General features: G+C 34.8%; 2 protein-coding genes across 4 annotated transcripts in view; one reads left to right on the top strand and one right to left on the bottom strand.

Annotated features, from left to right (window-relative positions):
• Dnaaf6 (dynein axonemal assembly factor 6) overlaps positions 1 to 20,895 on the bottom strand; it is a 46,310-nt gene extending 25,415 nt beyond the window's left edge. The window contains exons 1-6 of one of the 3 annotated variants that reach the window (XM_047536486.1): positions 20,835 to 20,895; positions 20,171 to 20,450; positions 12,336 to 12,506; positions 8,665 to 8,737; positions 5,959 to 6,064; positions 3,585 to 3,681 (exon numbers count right to left, since the gene is read on the bottom strand). In XM_047536486.1, the coding sequence (XP_047392442.1) occupies positions 3,585 to 3,681; positions 5,959 to 6,064; positions 8,665 to 8,737; positions 12,336 to 12,503 (444 nt within the window). In that variant the 5' untranslated portion in view covers positions 12,504 to 12,506; positions 20,171 to 20,450; positions 20,835 to 20,895. Of the gene's footprint in view, positions 1 to 3,584; positions 3,682 to 5,958; positions 6,065 to 8,664; positions 8,738 to 12,335; positions 12,507 to 20,170; positions 20,753 to 20,834 lie in introns of those variants that run through there. The other 2 variants (XM_047536487.1, XM_047536488.1) reach the window with 2 other exon arrangements.
• A 195-nt stretch (positions 20,896 to 21,090) lies between these two features.
• Nup62cl (nucleoporin 62 C-terminal like) overlaps positions 21,091 to 25,860 on the top strand; it is a 77,839-nt gene continuing 73,069 nt past the window's right edge. The window contains exon 1 of the mRNA XM_047536089.1: positions 21,091 to 21,242. The gene's annotated coding sequence lies outside the window, so the exon portion shown is untranslated. The remainder of the gene's footprint in view (positions 21,243 to 25,860) is intronic.

The following is a 25,860-nucleotide window of genomic DNA, read 5'->3' as shown; positions in this document are numbered from 1 at the left end:
ATATCTTGACAATAAGCTCCTAGAGAGAAGGAAACCTTGTCTGTTTTTTTCAACACTGTATGACCATTACCTGGTCTATAGCATTTATCACATATTAAGTGTTAAATAAGTATTTTATGAATTAAAATTTTATAGCAAACAATGACACATATGTATTCAAAGATATACTGTCAAGGATATATATCAAACCCTTCACAGTGGGAGACTTGTGGGGAAGAATGGAGACTACAGACAAAGGAAGAAAAGGACAAGAAAATAAAATCAAAAAAGGGAAAGGCCTCCAATTCATGAGGTATACACAGAAGAAGCCCTCTAGCTCTCTTATTATTCTTCCCTTAAATTATGAGTATTTGACACCTTGTAAGCCTGACATTAGTTTCTCAACTATAATGCAAGGAGGAGAGACTAAATCAGCATTCTTCTAATTTTTTTCCAAGGAGCCCCTGTTAATCTCATAAGATGTATCTCATGAGTGTAGTACCTTTTATTTCCCCAAGGTGATGGTACTTTTACATGTTTTACAAGTTGGGTTTTCTCATAAAATTTTATTTGAAGAAACAACATATTGGTAAAACAACAATAGCAACAAATATGCAAACCACAGATTTAACCTGGCTCTAAAATACCTACATGTAGATTAAGGCCAGGGAGACTTGGTAGCTACAAACTTAGGAGTAAAGCAACAGAGAATAACAAGAGTACAGGCAGAATTTAGATATTGGATTTTCTTAGGTTTGGGGTTAGAAGTTTGCTGAAGACATACATATTGTTAATCTAAAATTTTGTTTAGGAGTATCATTTGATTTAAGGTTCATAAAATTTGCATTCTTGTTTGGAATCTGTGTCAGGTAAAGGAAAGGGTGGCTTGTGAATTTCTAAAGCCCAAATCACTTCTTATACTTAAACAGATTGTATTCCTATTACCTTCCTCAGCTTAAGCAAGGGTAATCTTCTTAAAGTCTTTTGATTGTATTGTTACATATAGACCACGTCCAAGACCCAAATAAAATATTTAACCAATTTAAGGTACAATTTTCCCACATTTTCATGTTTCTGATATTGATATACATCACACGATCAATGCATACATTTAGTGTGGTAGTGTACCTATTTTCTTCTCAAGTATTGTTATTAAATAAATGGCACATTTAGTCAGAAGTAGTGGCATATGCCTGTAATCCCAGGGGCTCAGGAGGCTAAGGCTGAAGGATCGCAAGTTTGAAGCCAGCCTCAGCAACTTAGCAAGGCACTAAGCAACTTAGTGAGGCCCTGTCTCAAAATAAAAAATAAAAAGGGCTAGAGATGTAGATCAGTGGTAAAGCATCCCTGAGTTAAATCCCCAGTACAAAAATTAAGAATAAATGGCACATTTATAATTTGATGATGTCTTAAATTCAAGGAAACACTATATTATAAGTTAATAAGTATATAAATTTGAGCAATAAATACTTGAGATGGGGTCAACAGTCTCTTTAAGTCTTACTAATAGGGTTAAGCAATGATGGTAAATATCACCATCAATAAGCCTACAGGATAAAATTCCAACTACAAATCAGGTTTTATTTATTTTTTCAGTGCTGATGATCAAACCCAAGGTCTTGAACATGCAAGGAAGTACTCTACCTCTGACCTACATACCCCCAACCCAAATCAGGGTTTTAAAATCTTTTTTGAGAGACAGTTTACCAGGATGCCATTACCCACAGTTATTCCTGATTCTTTTTGTATTCATTACTTACTCAAATATACCATGCTATTCCATGCCTAGATACCTTTTCACATGCTCTTACCTCCTCTGCTTAGAACTCTCTTGGAAACCAAATGGAATTAATTGATCCCTTTATGTTTTATATCATAGTGTACCTATATATGCCTCTATATATGCACCTACCAAACTGAACTGCAATAATTTATTAGGGGTCTATCTCCTTTACTGTAAATTCCTGGAGGAAAATTGGCCATTTCTTATTTATCTTTGCATCTCAGTAATTAGGACAGTGTATGGTATGTAGTAGCATTCACTAAGTATTTAAATATTGAATAAATGGGCATATAAAGCACTTGCCTAGCATGTACAAGGTCTTGGGTTTGGTCCCAAGCAACACAAAAAAGTTGAATAAATGAAGAAATAAGAGAAAGGAAAGCAAGAGGAAAAGAGTGATAAATAAGTGGTAAAGTGCTATAGCACTGATAAATGTTTTATTTCCTGCTGGCTTCAGTGAGTGATGTCCAAGCCTTATCCAAACTCTCTGAACTCCTAATACACTTACAATTGCCTTTCAGTGAGTTTGTTTATAATAAAATTAGTTCATTTATGTTAGCTTTGTCTCTTCAATCAATTATAAATTAATTAGAGGGAAGGATCGAGTCTTCTGTATATACTTATTGAATTTTAGATACACTGTATTTCCTATTATGAGGTATGATTTAGTTTCTAAGATTCATTGTTCAAGATACCTTTATTATTAAAACTAGTAGTAACAATTTGCATGAGAGAAATGGAAAGGCTCACAACAGTTTTATTTATTTAGGGTCTAGAATTTCTCCAGAGCTTAGAGCAATCCCAACACTAGACATTGAAAACATAATTTTACAGTAATTTATGAGAGAGGAAATTTGAATATTACTGGTAAAACCATGGGAACTAATTACTTCAAGATCACTTGAAACCTTAACTCATTAGAGTTTGAAAAATCTCCTGAGGTACTTAAAAGTCACTATTCCCATTATTTTACTTGATTCAATTGAATATCTTAGATTTTGCTAATAAGAGAAAACTTGAAGTTCATGCCAAAGAGAGATTCAAATTCCATTTATCATTTGCTTAAGGATAAAAAATATTAAGCATCTCCTATGGGCACCTCAGTATTCTATAATGTATTCTAAGAGAGTAGGGACAAAGATAAAAGCATAAACCCCACCTCAAAAATAACTTTTAACAGCAGAATCACTTGTTTGTTGCCAAAACAAGTCTCACACTATAGATTAGGCCCAGACTTTTCAATAAGATCATTAGGAGGATCAAATAAGCAGAAGTACAGTGGTATTATTGATTTCACTGGTTATTATTGTGGTTATTTTACAGAAACAGCAACTTACAGCCTCCCCAACATGCTGTAGTGTCATTCAGATAAGGGAGTGAAGCAACATTCTAGACATCTTCTTAGTAGTTTAAATCAGATATTCAGAGATAAACCAATTTGGGGAAGGTAATATTTCATTCCGATTGCCTATCAGCATCCAAAGGTAATAACCAATCAGACAACATGTATGTGACAGCAGTGAGAGGAAAGAATATTCAGTATAATCAGATTGGATGGTTTTAGTAGGACTACCTGTAGTAATCATGTATTGTGTCATATGGTTTTATTATATTTGTAAATTTTGCCCAACATGTGTAAACTTCAAAGATTTTGTAAATGTTACCAATTTTAAACTGTGTACCCCATCAGTCCCTTAGTGCCTGAAACATAGCAATGACTACGCAGAATTTACATCCTTGCCTACAATGTTATGTATATAGCAGTCAGTTGATTCAGTGGTAATGGTTATATAGACAATGAGAAAAGGGAGGAGAGTCTTACCACTAGCTCCTGACAACATGCAGTTGAAGAATCCTTTCTTGTCAATCCTAGATATATATCCTCAGTTCCCACCTGCTGTTTGAATATGATCTCATACCTGAAAAAAAAGTCAATTATGATAGGGACTCAAAATGAAAGAGCAATTTCCTGTCACAGAGAAGAAAACTAGAATCATATGAGGATAAGCTATTACAAAAACTAAAAGGACTAAATAAAATGCTTGCTCTTTTCAGACATGTAGTAGAACAAAAAGGAACAAAAGTCTAGAAACAGTAAAAAATGCCAGACTCTGAAAAGCAAGATTATTATTTTATACATATGTATTTTCTAAAATAAAGCTTAACTCTTTTAAAACTATATGGATAAAAGGGATTGAGGGAATTTCTAATAATACTCTCATAAGATTAAAAGTAGAAGATTAAAAAAAAGTCCATTCTTATAACCCAGGGTTTGATGGATAGATAGAAACCCTCCTCTGCTCATTTTAAACCACAGAGTAGAGTTAGAAAATCCAGGTTGAATACTGCCTCTGTGTGACCTTAGTCAAGTTACAAACTCACAAAGTCTTGGCATATATACTTGTATGATTCATGGAAAGGGTGGGTGAGAACTAAATGACTTTTATGGTCTTTTCTATTTCCATAGTTCTACACTGGTAATACAGTCAGCACAGCTACACTATGACATATAGAAACTGATCCTACAGATTCTTAGTTCAATTAAAGATTTTCCTGTTATTTTATCCCACAAAGGCAATTCACAAAACTTTCCTTCCTCTTAAATTTGGGCTCTTCCTTCCTCTTAAATTTAGTGCTGATGATTGAACTCAGGGCATCATGCATACTAGGCAAGTACTCTATCACTTAGCAATACCTCCTGCCCTTAAATTTGTTTTCTATGTTTAATTATACCCTAATGAAGAAATAGTAAATCTCTGAAATGGAAGACTAAAGGACTAGAATGAACCTCTGACCATTTGCAAATAGGAATGCCCAAGAATAGAAGAGGGATTTTGTGGGAGGGCGTTGAACAAGACTAGAAATATGTAGCTGTTTGATATAGGGTACTTCTCTCTTAATAGGCTACAATGTCTACCAAGTATTTACAAATGTTAAGCCAGATTCAAACAAAACAGAAAGAATCATTCCATGAGCTCATAACTCCCAGATGGATTTGCCCTCAAGTTCCTGCTCTTTTCCTTAACAACAGATACAATTTTCCAACAGTTTACTATATAGGTTTACCTTCATGTCTACATATCCAACCAAACTCACTGCTTCTTCTCCACCTATATAACCTATCTCCTTTGATTTTTTACAAGGTTTATATTTTCTGGCATAGTTTATTTGAAAGCTGGATACTTCTTTTTCATTAATTATCCCCACTCTCCCACTGCTTCTATTTTCAAAACTGATACAGAGGACAGAAGCATGGGTATTTTTTTAAAATGAACTGGACAGTTAGTTTTGTAGTCACAGTTAGAAAAGTTGACAGATCACTTGCCATAAAATTCTTTAAGAACTAATAAAGTACATTAAAATTTTATAAATATTGGCTTTGTTTTCCAGTTCATCTATATACTCAAAGTTTTATTTTAAAACACATATATTTAATGCTAACTCTATTTAAAAATGATCTTCATCAATGTATGTAAACATATTTTATATTCCTTAAAAAGTATGAGGGTTTTAAAAAATCTGAAAGGTTTTTTTTTCCTGTTAATGATTATAAATTTTATGTCTAGAGTTTGATGGTATTGAAAAGGTTACAAGTTTGAGTCTTGTTTGCAAAATACACTGAATAAAAGCATAATCCTTAAATATCTAGTAAGTAAGTCTGGGTAATAATTGATAATTGAAGGGAATACATGGCCTTTTGCTGAAATTATAAAGCACTGAGTAATTAAAAGCAGGTCTTTGAGACATAAACATAGTATTATAATTGAGTTTGTATGAATAGTTGCAATTTAATGGGGTGATTTTCTCCTACTGTTAGTTCTACAGTAGACAACAAACTGACATTAAATATAAATTTATAATGAAAATGATAATTTTTCATTTTTTGCTAGATAAAACTGAAAGGAAGGTATTATGTTTCATTATTTGTTTTTGCCTTAGAAGGGGAAAAATGATTAATTATACATGCCTTCTGTGTGTCCCTATGGTTTTATCTTTTATGTGGTATAAGTTACTTTATGAATCTTGTCAAAAATAGAATGATTCATGCACAACCATAGAAACAAAAAGATACCCCATTTGTGTATAATGAATCAAAATGCAGTCTGTAAAAATAAAAATAATAATTAAAAAAATAGAATATCAGGTGACACATCTAACTTAAACCCTAACCACATTCCTGGTTTCATTTGACTTACTCTGGGATTTCTCGAACATCCCACATGTCATCATGCTCTGCTCCTTCGGGAACTTCTTCTGGATTCCAGATGTCCTCACTATTTTCATCACCAGTTTGAGAGATGACTGTGAAGAAAGAGAAGATAAAACTGAAGTCCTTGCTTAATTTCCTTCTCTAAATGGTTCAAGTTCTTCACATTCATTGTGGGATAACTGAAATAAACATTCTTTATTTGTAATCATTAGCTTGTTCTTTTGGTCCAGACAAGTTAAATTAGTAACAACTGATTTTAAATATTATCAACACAGACCTATACATTGTAGAATTATTAATAATAATTATAGAAAATACATAAGCAAAAAGAAAAAAAATAAGATAATCTATAACCCAACTGCCTGGAGATAATTAATGTTGGCATTCTGGTGTTTTATATCTTTCCAGTTCTTCTCTGTTTCTGTCTATCTGCCTCTCTCTCTCTCTCTCTCTCTGTATATATATGTATGTATGTATATATGTATATATATATATAAATAGATGATATATAGATATACAAAAAATACTATACCTTTTTCAGAAACAAACAGGATCACATGTAAAATATTTATATGTATATATATATAAAAGATAAAAATCATATATATGATCAATCTGATTTAGACAGAAATATGTCCCTAGTATTGTTTTTTACTACATGAAAACCCTTTAATACCTTTTGTACAAGCATGACATAAGTAAAAAAAATAATATCAATTAAGGAAACTTAAAGCACTGGATGAGGATCATTTTTTAATCCAGTATTTTCCTCACATGTACATGAGCTTTAAAGAAAATATCTGTCACTTCTTGTTCTTTATGCAGAACTTTTGGTTTTCCATATGCCATCTTTAAAATATTTAAAAGTAGACAGGCTCCAGTAGGCATGCAAAAATACATCTTTCATTTGTTCTATTGTGGCATCCGATGGGGACATGCATTAAGTGCAGAACATTGAGTCCTTTCAAGCATTCCCAGAAATGCACCTGATTGTCCGGTTTTCAATTCTGCCAATTCTTTTAAAATTATCTGCTTCTATCTAGCATGGGCCTTCTAAAGCTTGAGCACAGATTTATAGGTAACATTTTGCATGTGACTCATTGCCCTCAAAATTCAGAGATTATTAGACTTACATTATCAGAAATAACAGGCAGCACAGAAGTACATCTGGATCGGAACTAGTATTCCATGTAGTGAATATCTCTAAGGTAAAAAGTCTCTTGAACAATAGCTAAAAGTTTTAAATATTCTCAGACCTCATTTTAGCCATTATTTTAAACATTTTCCAGATAATATCTCTTACAAGTAGCTAGATTAATGAATGAATTCACTTCTTCTCTTTGCCCATCTTCTGGTAACTGTGATCAAGACCAACAGAATTAGTCTCCTGTATTTTTAAAGATTTGAGAAAAGCTCAACTCTATGGAAATGTACACCAAAATGCTAGGAAAACATCACGAAATGTCATTATCCTAGATTGTTATTATTTTTGGAAGGGCTAGAGATGGAACCCAGGACTTCTACATGCTAGGCAAGTTCTCTGCCACTGAACTATATCCCCAAACCCTGGACCTGTGATTTTTAAAATAATTCCATGAACTTGAATTCACAAGTATCCAATGTAAGATAAAATTGTGTGGATACTTGTTTTATTGTCTTCTCCAAAAGCCTATTAGCTCAAAGAGAGCAGGGATCATTTTGATCTTGATCATAGTTTCAAAGATTATCATACTGCCAAGTATATAACAGGCTCTCAATACATAGTTATTGAATTAATTAATTAATTAATTTTGTGAAATTGCCAGAATATAGAAGGTTAGAAGCATCTTGAGACCATAAACATTAAAACAATTATCTAATCACACAAAACTTTCTTAGACAGATGTCAGAAAATATGTCCAGGAATGTGGATAATTCAAGGAAAATTATTTTTCATTATTAGGAAAACTACTTCCTGCCTCTGTAGAGTAAAAACAGCATCACAGCATCTTTATGTGCAACTGGCTATTCATCATTTCCATGATTATTTCTTTTTCCTTTTTAATTTTGGTACTGGGGATTGAACCAGTGAGCCACATCCCCAGTCCTTTTTTGTATTTTATTTAGAGGCAGGGTCTCACTGTGTTGTTTAGTGCCTCACTGAGTTGTTGAGACTGGCTTTGAACTTAGGATCCTCCTGCCTCAGCCTCCTGAGCCACTGGGATTATAGGTGTGCACCACCACACCCAACTTCTTTTTTCTTTTTAATATTATTTATTTTTATATTGACAAGTAAAAAAATTATATACTTGTCATGTACAGCATAATGTTTTAAAGCTTGTAAACTGTGTAATGGTTAAACCAGACCAAATGGCATATACATTACCTCATATACTTTTTTTTTTTGTGAACAAATGGGATACATGTTCTTTCTCTGTTTGTACATAGAGTAAAGGCATACCATTTGTGTAATCATACGTTTACATAGGGTGATGTTGGTTGATTCATTCTGTTATTTTTTCCCCTTTCTCATATACTTTTATTTGTAGTGAGAACACTTAAAATTTACTCTCATAGCAATTCTTAACTATGCAATACATTGTTGGTTAGCTCATCTGCATATGTGCTAACTTTGGTATTACTGTTCCTATAATTTTGCTACAAAGTATTTATATTGATTCTATTGATCTTTATTGCTTTAATAATAACTTACCACTGAGCTCTTCTGATTTTGGTGGTCCAATATTCCCGGGACCCATGGCTCCAATAGTAGATGAACAGTTTGGCTGGGGAAGAAGAAAAAACGTCCATCATTCTATAATTACTACTGGTATAACTATATGACTAGTAACACTTTAAATCTGATAAGATTTCCACTAGAAAAGCTCATAGAAATTTTCAGTTTAATTACTCATCATCAATGTACAATAGAGAGACAGATACCAAGTATGATTTTGAATGTGTTTTCCTAGTCCTTTCAGTTTAATAGACTCAGGATCAGAATTGATTTTTGGTCAGACTAAATCCCAGGTTCCAGTTCAGTGAACCATGCATCCCTGGGGATAGGGGAATGAGTCACATTCATCTCCATGAAGGTTAGAACCAAGTGTTAGTAGAAAAGTGTTGACACTTTTGGATTTGGGCACTGTATCATCGTAGGTAGATGGGGGATAGAAATGTGGGAAAGTTGTATAGAAATATAAACTAAAAAGTAACTAGAGGTTAAATATTCAGACTTCCAAAGACCCATTCAAAAACCCTGACAACTTTCATTGCTTTCCACTATGAGAATGAAATGTTTCCTCATCCCACCACCTCATGACACTGAATTGGTAGATTTATACAGCAACCCCAAATGAATATTGTCAAATACATGCTGAACCACATTATTCTTCATACATTTTCATTTTGCCATGCATGTATACCCCAAGAGGACTGACCCTGACTCCAGAACAAGAACAGTCTTTAGTTTTTCAAGTATTACACCATCAATATAGTGGCAACCACATCATTGGCCTTTCTCAGGGATTCTTTAATATTTCAAGAAAGTCCCAACTTCTTGTTAATTGTTCTTGCTGACTTAAGATTCTGTAGCTCTAATTCACTCCTTTGCTGGAAGTCAGATATTCTTATCTCCTTGGGTCCTGACAAACTAGCACCTCTAGCTTCCTTTTCTCAGGTCCCTGATCTCATCTCCTAAGATTTTAGACATGATCAAAAGTTAGAATGTCCTGTTTGGACAAGGGGAATGTGTCTGTCCTTGAAAGCTCATAGGAAAGCTCACCTGGGTCTTTATTATGCTAAACTATTCCAACAGTTATAAATCAGAAATTAATCTATAACATCTCAACAGTGTCTGAGACAGTAAGTATTCTTTTTCAAAAAGAAGATTCAAAAGTGCTATGTCTGCAGTTAAGGCATCTCTGACATTTTTATGTGAATATCCCAAGACAGTAAGTATTCTGGGCAATTTTTTCCTCTTTTTAATCACTAAGGTCATATAAATGTGTAGTACCTTTATTAAATTATTAATCATCAGAATACTAATAGTCAATCATGGCAAAGCATTTCTTGGAACATGAGGGCCTCTTGTTTTGTTGAGTATCTCCTTCCACAGAAAATTAAAATCAGTAGAAATAAAACCTTGAACATTCCTGACAAAAATTGGTATGTTCTTCATAGAAAGTGATTGGATCAGAATATCAGAACATGGGGGGGTCATGATTTATTAACAATGAAAATAAATGATTAAAAATAAAAATTACAAGTGAAAATATGTAATGAGGAAATAAAAGCATTAAAAACCATCCGGCAATTGTTTTCTATAAGGACATCCTTTGAGTCTTTACCATGAATCCACAGCCAATTATCTCAGCAATTTATCATTGCAATTCATGCCACTTTGCAATATATAAGAGAGTTTGAACATCCTTGTCACAATGTCTGTGAACAGTAGTGAACCTTATTACCCACAGGCTTTAAGATCCCCTCAGGAGTTTGAAAAACGACAACATACTCGCTTACCAATCTCCCTGACTCTTAACAATTCATTTAGAAGAGGGATAGTGCAAATGAACCAATGTGTATGCAATGGTTCTCTTGCTGTTTTCTGAGAGTATATTTTCAAAAACACATCACTCTTGTAATCATTCCACATTTCCCTAGATTAATACATGTTACAAAATGAAAGGCAGTTTTTCTCCTGAAAAATTTAATACTTCATTAGAAACATTAATTATTCTCCCACTGTTCTGATACTCTAATTCTATACCCTCTAATGATATCTTTACTGTAGTGTCTGAATGACCAATTATCTCAAAATTGCTTATAACCCAGATATACAGAATCATATATTATTATAGTAATTTTCCTTTATAAATTGTACAATTTGGTAAAATGATGTTATAGTCTCTGTTCTCATAAACATCTTTCCTCCTAGAAACACCTCTATATGCAAATAAACATCTCTAGACATAAATGCCAAAGGGAAAAGGCTTTGTAACCAGGGTATATCCTTATCTCTGAATCTGTTCCAATTATAAGTTTCACTTTACTATATTCAATATCACTCTCTCAAATACTTAATATACTTTCTTTAATATTGCATAACCCTACCTTTCTCAAGATGTCAGCTTCAGAAAATTATCATTCTGTTATTTCAAGGTAGCAAAAATGAATTTGCTTTCCCAACATCATTGATAAATTGCTCCTTTTTCCTTTTTCTCCTGTATAGTTGTGTGCATGTGTGCATGTGTATGTTTTACACTGGTATTTATTTGCTAGGATCTACTCAGATGTTTCCTTTACTAAAATTTCCTAGTTCCAAGAAAACTCAGTTTCCCTGTACTACAAAATTTATTTCCATTTCATGTCTTATTTAATTCTGCCCTGTTCCACCTAAGCTCTTCCTTCAGGGAGAATACTCAATCCAGTGTCTGAGTCACTGAATTTATAGCCTATTCAGAATATACTTACTTTCCCACACAATGGCAAAAAGGAATTTTTGGAGGAGTAAATAGTTACGCATGTTCATGGAAGATGATTTATTTATGATCACAATAATGAAAAACCTCATTAAATTGTTTTATGTAAATTGACATATTCTATTAAAGTATGAGATTTCTGCCCTAAACTTTGTCTTATCATAGGCAGTCTGAGAGCCAAGGTTCACTGATATTTAAGGAGTGCAGAATGGAGGACAGAGGTTTAAAAAGTGTCTTGGTTATTCTGTAAATAATGGCAGTGACCTGGAAGTTGCCAAAGGTCAGTTCAGGGAACCCTTCTGTTTCCAGTGAAGCCTATCTGGCTCTTGCAAGGTTAAATAATGTTATCTGTTCTGAACTCAAATGCTATTCAGCTAATTAGGACTCCACAGTTCTATTCAGGTGTGTACTAGGAAGCTGATCTTAGTAGGCTTGAACAAGTTTGTCCTATGATTTGGTTCAAAATATTTTGTTATGTTTTCACATTTAGGCATTTTTTTAAAAAATCAAGGAACTGGTACTTGGGGGTCCAATTAATAATGTATAATTGAAAAATACTTGTTTTATAGAAATATTGTCTAGGCAAAAATAGTCCTAGCTACCACTCTGCAATGGTTGTCAAGCATTCTTTGACCATAAATATAAATGACAAACGTGGCTATTGCTACCATAGTTACAGAACTATTTTCCTATTCAGTGTTCAGGTGGTTTAGAAAAATATAATTATGTTTGCTGGAAATGTACTAGAGGTTATACTCTCATGCATAATCAGCCTTGCATCCTCCTGTGAATGTATCAGATGACACAGCTTTGCTCCCACAGTAAGGTGGGAACAAGTTGTTCAAATACAGCTCCACAACTTCACTGAACAGAACTAATTCATCTGTAAGTATATGACCACCTGTCCAAAGTCGAAATCATCCTCTTCTTCAGGATAAAGCAGATTAGAGAGGGCTTGTAGAGTAGAAATTGAAGAAATAGTCTCAATTTCCATATTTTCAGATTCAGTATTTTCTGTTTCCATATTTTCAGTTTCTGTATTTTCAGATTCCATATTTTCAGATTCCATATTCTAAGGAAGAAGATAATCAGAAGTAAATGTTTTACTTTTCTGTTTTATTTAAGACATGAAGACTTGTTTATTGTCATATCTACTTTCTTTCACTGGGTAACACCACTGTCTCTTATTTGAAAATATTTGTAATCTCCTTTAGAAAGATACATGTATTTTGCTAACTCACAGACCTGGGGCAGTGAGTAAACTCAAGCATTCAGCTTGCTTTACTAAAACTTCATATTGAATCTAACAAGCACTTCATCTACTGATAGTGGTTCTCAGGTTTAATGTGCTTCAGAATCACTTAAAAAAAGAAAAGATAAAAAGAAGAATCACTCAAGGAGATGGTTAAAAATGTAGATTCTTACAGGTTATATAACATTATTTGGGAACATACATTTTAGACTATCTTTTTATCTGTTTCATGTGTGCTGTTTAGGCTATATATTCCATTTAGTGAACTGAAAAAAGTTGTTGCTTGAGGGATATGCCCAGACAACCTTTACTCAGTTCACACTTCAGCCTCAGGCAAGCCTCTTCTTATCTGCTTTATTTCAATTCCTTTTTTTTTCAGTGGTGCTGGCAATGGAACCCAGAGCCTTATTATATAGGTTAGGCAAGGTTCCATCATTGAGCTGTACTTTGCCACCAGTCATCCCTTTTTAAAATTTTGAGACAGGGTCTCACTACTAAATCCCCAGACTGGCCTCTGACTTGTGATCTTTCTGCCTCAGCCAACTTGGCTGGGATTATAGGTGTGCACCAGCATGACTGGCTATTTCAATTCTTAATTAACCCTTGGTGATGCCCAGCATTATATTTCCATTTGACATCTCTAACGAGTTGTTTCATTGACTTTAGTGAAAGTTAACATACAATGAGATAATTGTTTTCTATGATTGTAACACCAATACTATATAGTCTGATGTGGAAAATTTTAGAAATAATACATTAAATTATAAACAATAAAATCACAAATATTTAAAATCTAACTATCCTGAAACTAGCATTTTAAATAATCTCTGCAGCTATTTTTAGAGTAGGATATTTAGGATCTTTAAAAACCTCAGAGGTGTCAGACTTTAATGAATAACCTGAATAAAAACTGTAGAATTAGGCCTATTGTTAGTGATTTGGGCATAACCACAATAGGAATCCTTATATACTTCTGCTGATATTTTTTAAAACATCCTTTTATAAAATAAACTCTCAGGAAACATTTCTTTAATGCTTTTATTAAAATGGTCCATTAAATCTTTGCATTGTACCTAGAATTGTAATACAAAGAAATTCTCAAGTGTTTGCTGGTATAGTCTCCTGTCATAATCCATCTACTTGTAGATAGTGTTTCACAGATCTTCTGTTTTATTATTATGTTTTATTCTTATTTTGACTTTTTTTGTTAATATAAAACTTTCCTTAATACCTATTGGAGATGTCGAGGATGACACAAATATTAAATTTTCCTGTTCCTCTAGCAAAGAGGCAATATATCACAATAATTAAGAGCAAAGGTCCTGGGGTCACACTGCCTGGAATTGTATTTATCATTGACTTCTTAGTTTTGTGACCTTAAGCACATTATTTAAGCTCTTTATACCTAAATTCCTTTATCTGTGAAGTGGGGATAATAATAGTGTCTATCTGTTAGAGTTGTTACAAGGATTAAGTAGCTTAATGCATGTAAAAGAGCTAGGATTGTGCCTGGCACATAGTCGGCACTCAACATATGTTAGCTATTATTAATTCTTTAAAAGTTTAATTTTGCTGGGCACGAATATGACTTCCAATAATGATGTAGAATAAGTTGATGATAAAACTCATTACCTTGAAAACTCATTAAATTGGAAAAGGTGAAATAAAAGGTGATAAAACAATTTTCTCTCACAGTATGGTCTGGCAGTCTGCTATGGTAATGAATAATTGACACATATTAAATTAAACAAAGAGGCTCTTGTTTATATTTTAAAATTCTAAGTTGATTGTGTTCATTAAATATTTACCTAATATTAAAGGCAAAAAGCTTATTGAAACATTCTCTACCTTTGACAATGAAAGGGAAAATTGCATTTAGATATCAGTTATAATTAGTATTTTGGCTTGTACAATGAGATGTTGAAAAACAAACAAATCAGAAATTTTTTGTTATACCAGCATTACTTACTTTACAGAATTATTGTGATGGTCAACTTATACAACATAGGTGAAAGAGTTTGCTAAAATATGAAAAACTACATAAAAAAATATTTTCTGGCCCTAGTGACAATACCCACAGATAGTTGATCATGAGGTTGCAAGAGATCAATGGTGGACTAACTTGTAAGAGAAGAATAAACTGGGACCAGTAAAGCTAACTCATAAGAAAGGTCATCAGAAATCCCAACTACAGTGTCTGAGGTAATAGTTCAAATAGTTACTCATGTGGTCTTTTCTACTTGGCAGAAACACAGCAGCAGGAGTTTCTGTACATGAGCAGTGCTTTAGGGCAGAAAGGTTGAATAGTCGTAGTTACAAGGAGGTGTATTTAGCATGAAGTAGGACCCTGTCCCATTGGTGGAAACATTGAGGGTCTACTTCTTGAGAATTGTGGGGCAGTAGGCAGCTAGATGAAGGTTCCTGTAGGAAAAGAGAAAACAAGCCAGACACTGAATCAGTGGCTTGTGGTGTTACCTGGATGCCCACAATGGAGGTTATGAAGGAAGGTTGTGTTTCAGCGGAAGCACTAGATGTAGGATTTAGGAGAGACAGATTAATTGCAAATTCCTACGAGTTAGTTCTGAAGAAACTCTGACCTGAGTCCCCGAGTCCTCATTTGGTGACAGACAGGGTAGTGTGGGCAGTGGGAAGCTATAACTGTAGACTGTAAATTTTCAATAACTAGAGCTGGTACTCAGTCAGCAGTTGATGAATACTGAATGAAGCATGATTAAATTCATAAGATTTTGGTATTTCAAAATAGTCACCTTGGAAGGTTATACATTGATGTAAATTATGCTATTAGTGTTCATAATATTTTGGAATTTTCCTTTTCTTCTTAAATTGCATATATATATATATATATATATATATGGGTGTGTGTGTATATATATATATGTATATATATACATACATATATATATATAAAATCACCAAGAATATAGGTATCATTATGGTATCATTCAGTTTGATTACACATCAGATTTGTCTCCAAGTGATTTCTACATATATCTAGATATCACATCTAATTTCAAAATATGAAGATTTGCTTCTCTGAGGATATTCAAAATAATGTGCTATAGGCCTCAAGGCAATTCTAAAAGAGTAGTTTCAAAAGTAATTTAAGCAATAACAATGTCATTAGGATAAGTAGATTAGTCTCCCAAAGTGACTACTTCCAAAGGGATACCACTCCTTAGTATGTATATGTTTGGATGTGTTAAATCATTCACAATAATCCTTAGTAATACTTTATATATATTAAGGATATTAGGAACTGTGCCCCAATTGGATTTCTCAATTATGCTGGCATAAAATGACACAGACTAGCACACGAGCTAAATTAGAGTAGAAATACAATGACAAAATTAGCACTTTTGCAAAAACAATTTTACCATATCATATGGAATAATAATCTGTAAGCACACAAAAATAAATTCTGAAAAGTTTGTTGTATTTTGAGAAACAAAAGAATCACAGATATTTTGTAAATACTAATTAAATAGTTCAAGATATCAAAAGAGAAAAATAATTACATGATTTTGGGAAAAATTCTAAATTGAATGAAAATTAAGATTCTACTAGCTTTTTAGAATTTTAACAAAACAAAATTATATTTTAAACTTTAATAGAAACCATATTTATTAATCCATTTTCCCATTGTCCCAGATGTGGAACACCAATAAAAACTTAAATTGAGCAACATATATACCACTTAATGTAACTTTTAAATAATATTTGAATATTTTTGATGTTCTGAGAATTGAAAACTTGGGACTTACTGAATTAAAGTTCATTTTGCACAAACAGATACTATTTTTAAAAAGGCAAGGGAAGATGCCTTTTGATGAATTATTTGTAAATCTGAAATACATTCACCTTGAGTCTGGCAATCATGATCCTTCACGATATAGTCCCAGCCTCATATTCTACCCTTCCCTCCTATTATTCTCTTACATGTGTTCTGTGTACTGTTAAAAACTGAACAGCTTATTAAATATACTCTATGATTTCCTGCCTTTATACTTCAGAGTATATTCTTCTACTTGTGTAGTATCGTGTAGTGATTAAAAAAAAGATTCTGGGGCTGGGATTGTGGCTCAGTGGTAATGCCCTTGCCTAGCACATGTGAGGTCCTGGGTTCAATCCTCAGCACCACATAAAAATAAAATAAAGGTAGTGTGTCCATCTAAAGCTAAAAAAAAAGATTCTGGAACCACACTGCCTGTGTTTGTGGCATTGTCACTTAAATAGGCCAAGAAATATTTAAATTAGGGAAAAATCAAGTAATAGTTTCAATAAAACCAAAATACAGTGCTAAATATTTGAGATTTCATTATTTTAAAAATAAATTTTCTGCTGGGCATGGTGGTGCATGCCTCTAATCCTAGCAACTCAGGAGGTTGAGGCAGCAGGATCATAAATTTTAGGTCAGCATCAGCAAACTTTGTGAGACCCTGAGCAACTTTAGTCAGACCCAGTATGAAAATAAAAACAAATAAATAAGGGCTGGGGACATAGCTCAGTGTTAAAGCACTTGCTTAGCATGCCTGAAGCCTAGGGTTTGATTCTCAGCACCACAAATAAATAAATAAATAAATAAACAAATAAATAAACAGGACTGGTGATGTAGTTCAGTGGTGAAACCCCCCTGAGTTCAAAGAAAGAAAGAAAGAAAGAAAGATTAATTTTAGGCCCTGTGTTTTTGTTTCTCTCATTCTATTTTGCTAGGCCAATGCCAAGAAATCATTGTCCAGGCAAAGCCTTTGTTTTTCCCACATCAATCTGATCTCTTAGGGTCCTCACGGATAAAAGTAGTTGGGGGAATCTGTTTTGGTAGTAGCTACAACTGGCTTAAAAAGCAGATACTGCAGAACTAGCTCATTAACAGAACATTGGAGTCAGTTAAGTACTAAAAAATTTAAATCAGGATGGCTTCAGACCCATGGTATTGAAGCATATCAGTAATCTTTGGATCAAGTCAGTTCAATTGTTTTTCAGTTGGGAATCATGCTATTTTATTTGCCTTTGTCCATAATATCAATAAGGATGACTTGGTGGCACATACATATAATTCCAGTGACTCAGGAGACTGAGGCAGGAAGATTGCAAGTTCAAGGCCAGCCTTGGCAATTTAGTGAGACCCTGTTTCAAAATAAAAAAATCAAAAGTACTGGGGATGTAGCTGAGTGGTAAAGAGTGACCCTGGGTTCCATCTCTAGTATCAAAAAAATAAATAAATAAAAATAAAAAAGATGTAGGGCGTGTAATTCTAGCTACTCTGGAGGCTGAGGCAGGAGGATTGTGGTTCAAAGACAGCCTCAGCAATTTAGCAAGGCTCTGAGCAACTTAGTGAGATCCTGTCTCAAAATAAAATAAAATAGGATAAAATTAAATTAAATAAAAGGTCTGGGGATATGGTTCAGTGTTTAAGTGCTCCTGGTTTACTCCCCAGTACCAAAAAAAAAAAAAAGACTAATTGACTTTATTTAGAAAAAAGTTTAAATTAGTTAAAATGCTATACTGTAGATTATTTTACATGATATTTTATTAATTCAAGTATATATGGTAAATGAAATCAAGGTAATAAAAATCATCAAACAGCATCCATTTGGAATTTAGTTAAGTAAATAGGTAAAAAAAAAATCCCTCCCAAAATTCTGACTGTTTATAACTGAATGATTTCAAAGTATTCAATATCCATTTATTCTCTAAATAAATTGGGCATTTCTTCTGCAACTTTATTTATATAGTGACTTATTTAGTAATTTCTGCATTAAAATTCTTTTGGGAACACAAAAGTAAACATCATCTCTGCCTCTGTCTGAATTAAATTATAACATACTGGCTTACTAGCTAATTGCTTCTCTTTTCGGTTTTGGTTGTGCTAGGGATAAAACCCAGGATCTGGCACCTATTAGACAAGGACTCTACCATGAAACTATAATCCCCATTCTGCTTTCATTCTTCTTTTCACATGGTTTGAAAACTATATTCATCAATAATTCCCTACAAATTAAAATAGTTCATTTGAGATCTGGGGTTGTAATTCAGGGCTTAATGGGTTTGACTTGGAAAAACATTCATTTTTAGTCTTCTCTTTGCAAAACCCAATAATAGTTTCCTTCTGGGTTTCTAACTTTTTCTACTATCAAATATACCAACTCAGAAGTAGGCACAGAAACTTAACAGAGTTTTTGTTACAAATTTAAAGTATATTTAATGGAATATTGATTTTTGAAAGAGCCTGTAATCTTCTATACACATAAAAAATTAACCTCTTTTTATTTAACATTTTCTCTGTCTATTCTTTATTTTAGCCATAAGGAATCTCTACCATTCAAATTTTTTTTTGGTCGTTGTTGTTTTTGCAGTATTAGGGATTGAACCCAGGAGTGGTCTGCCACTGTGATCCAACCCCAGCCCTTTCTAATTTTTATTTTTCTGTGGGTCTTGTTATGTTGTTGAGGCTGGCCTAAAACTTTCCATTCTTCTGCCTCAGCTTCTGGAGTCGCTGGGATTACAGGCATGTGCTACCACGCCTGGCTTTACTTTAAATTTTTAGGTGTCCTATATATAGGACGCAGGAACATAATTAGTTGAACAATCCTTCCCAACTCAGCCAGCCTATTGAGTGTCACTACACATGTGAGTTTTTTTGTTTTTTGTTTTTTTTTTTTTGTTTTTTGTTTTTAGGATTTAACCCCCAGAGGCGCTTAGGGAGTCACATTCTCAGTCCTTTTTATGTTTTATTTAGGTGGGGTGTAGCTAAATTGCTTAGGGTCTTTTTAAATTGCTGAGGCTGCCTTTCAACTTGAGATCCTCCTGCCTCAGCCTCCTGAGCCACTGGGATTACAGGTGCACGCCACCACGCCGGGTTAAAAGTGTGTTTTTATGTGGAGATGAAAATCCTTAGTTTCAATGGAATTCCTTCTGACTTACTGAAAGCTGTATAGTACATTTCCGACAATACATTTGGCATTAATTTCTCTCCGTGTTTCTCTGAAGTCTCATATTCCACTTATATCTTTTTTGGGGGGTGTGTGGGAATTGAATCCAGGGGCACTTAACTGGAGCCACAACCCCAGTCCTTTTAAATATTTTATTTAGAGACAAGGTCTTGCTTAGGGCCTCCCTAAATTGCTGAGGCTGCCTTTGAACTCGCCATCCTCCTGCCTCAGTCTCCCAAGCCACTGGGATTACAGGCGTGCGCCATGTACCTGGCTCCATTTATATCTAAACAGGAATTAAGATGACAAATTTTCTTTTGAGAGCTTTGAAATTTTCCTCTATGTCAACAGTCCTGGCTACTTTTTCTATCGTTTGTGTTTTGAACCACTATCAGAACAGCAGGCTCTTAGAAGAAACAATCACCCTCTCTCCTGGCCGAACTCGTTTCCCTCCTCTGACCCAGATTTATTTATTTTTAATCCAATCCCCCTCCCCTTTTTGAAAGGGATAGTCAAACGACAGAGAATACTTACTCCCCGTAATCAGCCCTTGGCGTGTAGCAGGGTAGTTTTCGCACACCACACTTCGTCTCACTAAGTGCGGATCTGACTGCTCCCCTCTCCTTAGTGAATTTGACCAAGTTCGGTTGGAACTCTGAGGCCACAGCATCAAAATTCTCGCACACAGGTCATTGTTCACGCAGCAAGTGGCAAGGTTCACGTTTTTCCATCTGAACAGTGTTATTCACGCCCCCTGCCCCCATCTATCCCAACCAAGACTGCAGCTGCTCCAACTTGGAGCACTGGGATCTACCTGAGGAAACACGATTTACATCCTCCAATTAGTCAATTTGATGGGAAGGGAGAACAGCTAAGTGTGTGAAAGCTGAGGCTGCCAATTGGGAAGTCTTCAGATGTTTGTTTTGGCTTTCTGATAGTTGATCAGCACCCATCCCTTGTATGCTACTTCCCCATCTCTCACGTTCTGAAAGACTTAGTTTTGTTAAAGCAGCGCTCTGCTTTTAGTGTCTAGGACTGAGGGATTTAGAGAACGGTTCACCTCTACTTCGTGCAACTTGAGGGTTTTTTTTTGAGTATTTCTTAGTCTTAAGTATCTACAGTTCTCCCCAGGTGTCTCTGATAGTCACGGCATCTGAGGACCCTGTTTTTGCCCCTCCTGAGGTTCGGGTTTCCTCACCTTGGTCAGTTTTCTGGTCGCTGGCTAGGCTCCGAAAATAGCGGAGAGCTCTGCGTCTTTCAGTTGCCTGGGTAACAACTTGATTACCCTATCCCCCGCCCCCCACCCCGCGCACCACCACCTCCGGGTTCCCGCTTGACCTTCCTGGCCAATCACAGAAGAGTCTCTTTTAAAACAATACCAGAATCAACCAATCCGAGTGCGTCTAGGTCGAGTCAATGGCCGCCCTTTATAGTTAAGTAGGTCGACCCCAGTTAAGCCTCAGTCGCGGTTCGCGTCTCTCCAGTTAGTGAGCGACTTGTTTCCGGCTCGCATCGATCCGGGTCCGCCTCTTTGGTGGCTCCACAGCCTCGGAGGCCAGCCCGTTTACTTTGCGGACGGGACAGAAAGCAGCGACTGCTACTAAAGGTAAGTTTGCAGGATTTTCGTTTGTACCGGTCGTTGGTACGCTTCGCTCACCATTAAACTTTCTGGCGCTGTGAACTTCAGATCTGAGAACTTTTTCTCGGACGCGCGTCTCCAGCGGCGGGGGTGGAAGGGTAGGGTCTGTGGGCCAGGAGTTGAGAAGGATTTGTTTTGGCTCTTCAGTTCGCTCCCCACGCACCTTCCCCCGGTGACAGAGGCACGTGTTGTGCTTCTGTCGCCGCTCAGCGCGCGCCCGTGTGTAAAGTGAGGTGCTTTTTCTGTGCTTGCGCAAGCCCTCCTGGCCTCACGTCCCAAGGGAGCACCGGCTTGGTTGTGGTGAGGCACCTGTGGGGCATGGGTTATAGCTGCGTGTGGCTTCAGATCCTGAGAAAATCGCCAGACGGGCTGCCCTGCTTTTCCCGCCTTGGAGCGGAGAAACGCTGACTGGCCTCCCGCTTGCCACTACTTGGGAATTTGGGTGTCTTCATTTAGGGGTAGTTATATCCCTAGTTTCCCGTGCATTGTGCGGTTTGATTTTAAACAAAGGAGAGGGAGAGATGGCGCGATACTTGTTTGGAGTTTCCTGAACTGTCTGGCTGTGGTTAACAATTGGGCTCCAAATACATTGTTTGAATGTTGCAAACAAGGACAGACAGGATGGTTTTCATGAATAGTTGCTTTTGATAACTGTTGAATTTTGGATTGGAATTTGATTACAATGCACTGAACTGTTTCCCTTCTCATGCTTTTCTTAACTTCCACCCCATCTGGCAGAAGTGATGGTGAAGTTTGAGTAATTTTTCCATTCTGTTTATTGTTGTCTATGGTGAGCAAACAAAAAATGGGGTTAGAATATTTTATTCACTACAGTAAAGTTATTGACATTTGACCAATTTACCTGTATCATAATTCCCCTTATTACTGCGGGTGATCAGTTTGTGTCTTGCGTTTTGTTAATTCACTAGAAACTTACGGAGCTTAAGTTGTGTGTTTTGCTATCCTTTTTTCTTGCTTTGTTGTTTTTATTCTGCTTCATTGTGCATTATTCTAAAGTCTAAAGTGCTCAGCCAGTGTTTCATAGACCTTTTCGCCATGATTCACAGTGAGAAATAAATTTTATATTGTGGCTCCAGGACACACATATGTTATATATAACCGACGACTGCAAAAATGGTACTTAGTACATGCAGTGTACTCTGACTCATTCCATTATATGTTAATGAATTATCATTCACAGTTTGAAAAATATTGACGTTAGATGTTTGGTTTTCGAACTTTTGTATGCACTTTGGGAATTTATGGAAAACACAGATTGCCACTCCAGAAATTGTTTCTGTGGGTCTGCTGTGGGACCCATGAAAGTGTGTGATAATTATATCATATATAAGAAGTGCTTGGTACAGTGCCAGATGCACACGTGTTTCATAAATATTAGTTTTCTTCTTGGGTAGCAAAGTTATTTATCTTTAGGAATATCTTCTCTTCAAGGGTTTGACCCGCCTCTGGCAAAGTGAAGTCAAAACTCTAAACACTTTTTCCCCCAGGATAGAAGAAGTAGGGAGGTAGGGATGTGTCCAGATCTGAGATTAATCTTCAAGCACTTGGCTTCTGTGGAGAATATCCTTACAGAAATTTAGAGATTGAGTAACACAAGCTTTAGAGATGTTTAGTGTCAAGCCGAAGGTCACACTGTCTGATGAGTGCATTTCAGAGAAGAGAACTAACTTGATTTAAGTCTAATGTTCTTGATTTGTTCTGCCTTGATAAATCAGATCTAGAAGCAGAAATTAAGTGGGGAAAACTCTGATTTTCCAATCCAGAGCAGAGGTAACTGAATTTCACTGCTAGTTGGTTTTTAATGTAATGAACTTTAAATATTGAAAAGATAAGAAAAAATAACTAAAAATTTCTGTTTATAACTATGAAAAAGGGATATAGTTTAGATAATCCTTTTGTAATATATACAGTAACTCTTTTAAAACACTGGTGACATGATTTATTAAGCCAGCATTGAAAGAAATTAAGGATAAAAATTTTTCACCCATTTCTCGACTATCATAATATAGCTGGTTCTGTCCCCCTCCCTGTTTTAGCCATATATAACAATATCTTTTTACATAATTGTGCTCCTTGTTTATATAGTATTTTTGTTGTTACTCTTTTAATACTGTTACGGATTTTTTTTTCTTTTTGATAGTCTTTATAATTTGCATTATTAATATTACCCTAATATTTTAGAGTGAGTTGGCTATAATTTACTTAACCTAACTAAACCAGCAACAGAAGACTTATTTCCATTTATTTCATGTTATAAAAATAATACTGCAAAGTTTTCTTTATAGTAGATACATATAATTTTTGTTTGTCAATTTAAATAATACCATTTGCAATAGCATCAGAAAACATGAAATACTGAAGGGTGGATTTAACAAAATATGCCCAGTGCCATTGCACTGCACTGCAAAGTCTTAGTTACTTAAAATCATGTAACTTTTGTCTTCCATTCACTGGACTTAAGAGGAAGCCTAATAGGAAGGCCAGGGATCTGGAACTGGACTGAGAGTTTTTGCCCCCACTTAAATGTTTGGATTTGGCCTTCCAGTTTCTGTATGCTAGAGCAACAGTGATCAACTGTGGTGTTCTTTATACAAATGAGTTAGGTTGAATGTATTTTTTAAACTAATAAGTATAGACATTTTCAACATGATTTACTTTTTAAAAAAGCATGAATTATAGCAGGTTCAGGCAGATGCAAGTGCCATATTAACACTCACACTGATTAGATTTCTTTCTGAATATCTTTTCCAAAGATTATATTAATGTGTGTTAATTTTTAATGCAAAATACTTTATAGAGCAGCCAATTAAATTTACAAGAATAAAAGTTATAATTGTTCTATATTAGCACATCTCCCTTTTCAGAGCACACATATTGTCTTACTTTCTGTCATTTAAAAACATTAAGTAGTCCTTTTTTTTTTTTTGGTAGTAGGAATTGAACCCAGAGACACTTTGCCACTGAGCTATATCCCCAGATCTTTTTATTTTTTATTTTGAGACAAGGGTCTCACTAAATTGCTTAAGGCCTCACTAAGTTGCTGAGATTGGTCTTGAACTTGGACTCCTCCTACCTCAGCCCTCCTAATCACTGGGATAATAGACATGTACCATTGTGCTGGGCTAATAGTCCCTCTTTTTAAAATTATGAAATATTTCAAAGAAAAAAACACAGATACCATTGAAACACCTTCATTCCTGTACCCACCAAAGGTTTAACAGCTATTAAAAATTTGCTATATTTTTCTTAGATGTTGAGATATATATATATATATGTATATATATATATATATATATATATATTTTTTTTTTTTTTTTTAAGATACCGGAGATTGAACCCAGGGCTTCACACATACTAAGCATGGATTCTACCAGTGAGTTATACCTGCAGTTCTTTGTTTATTTTCAGAACTAAAACATTATAGCAAATTCTTTATATCACTTTCCAGTCTCATTTCCTTCCCATTGCAGTATGTATTGCATACATTCCTTCCCATTGCTTTTATGTATTTAGTATATATTTTCCAATATATGTTTATAAGTGCACTAACATGGGCCCATAAATGATTTGTAATATTTTTGTGTCTCCAAAATTTACAAAAATGGCATACTGTATTTACTCTTCGGCAACTTTTATGGTCAATATTGTTTTTGATATTTAAATACAGGTAGCTATTTTTATTGCTATATAGTATTATATGACTATACTATTTTTAAAATTTATTTTAGTGCATTATAGATATACCTAACAGTGGGGTTCATTTTCACATATTCAAAATGCATTTAATGTAGTTTTCTCCACTTCATTCCCCAGTACTACCCCCTTCTCTTCCCTTTTCCCTTCACTGATTCCCTTCCTCTACTCACTGGTCTTCTGTTTATGTATTTATTTTTAATTGATGCATCATAGTTGTATACATGGAATGCACTGTAGTATATTCATACACATACCTAGTACAATTTGGTCAACTTCACTCCTCGTTTTTCCCCTTTCCCTCCCCTCTTCCTTCCCTCTGGATACCCATGCTTCTGCTATACTGATCCTTCTTCTATTTTTTGTGAGATCCCCTTTTTTATTCCTTTTTTTCCTCTTAGCTTCTGCATATGAGAGAAAACATTTGAACCTTGACTTTGAGTCTGGTTTATTTTATTTGGCATGATGTTCTCTAGTTCCATTCATTTACCAGCAAATGTTATGATTTTCTTCTTCTTTTATTCTTCTTTATGACTGAGTAAAACTCTGTGTCTGTGTGTGTGTGTGTATATGATATGCATCATATAATATACATCATATATATACATATATATGTATGCACATACACACATACATTTCTTTATATATATTATATTTATCTTTTGGTGGGCACCCAGGTTGGTTCCATAACTTGGCTATTGTGGATTGTGCTGCTACATAGATATTGCTATGCATGTATCACCATAGTATGCTGATTTCAGTTCTTTTGGATAAAAACCAAGACGTGGGATAACTGGTTCATATAGTGGTTCTCTTCCTAGTCTTTTGAGGAACTGCCCTTTTCCTTTCCAAAGTGGTTGTACTAATTTGT

Source organism: Sciurus carolinensis, chromosome X (genome assembly GCF_902686445.1).
Source record: "Sciurus carolinensis chromosome X, mSciCar1.2, whole genome shotgun sequence".
Lineage (NCBI taxonomy): Eukaryota > Metazoa > Chordata > Mammalia > Rodentia > Sciuridae > Sciurus > Sciurus carolinensis.
Note: the sequence above shows the minus strand (reverse complement) of the source record. Positions and strands in the feature narration are given on the sequence as shown.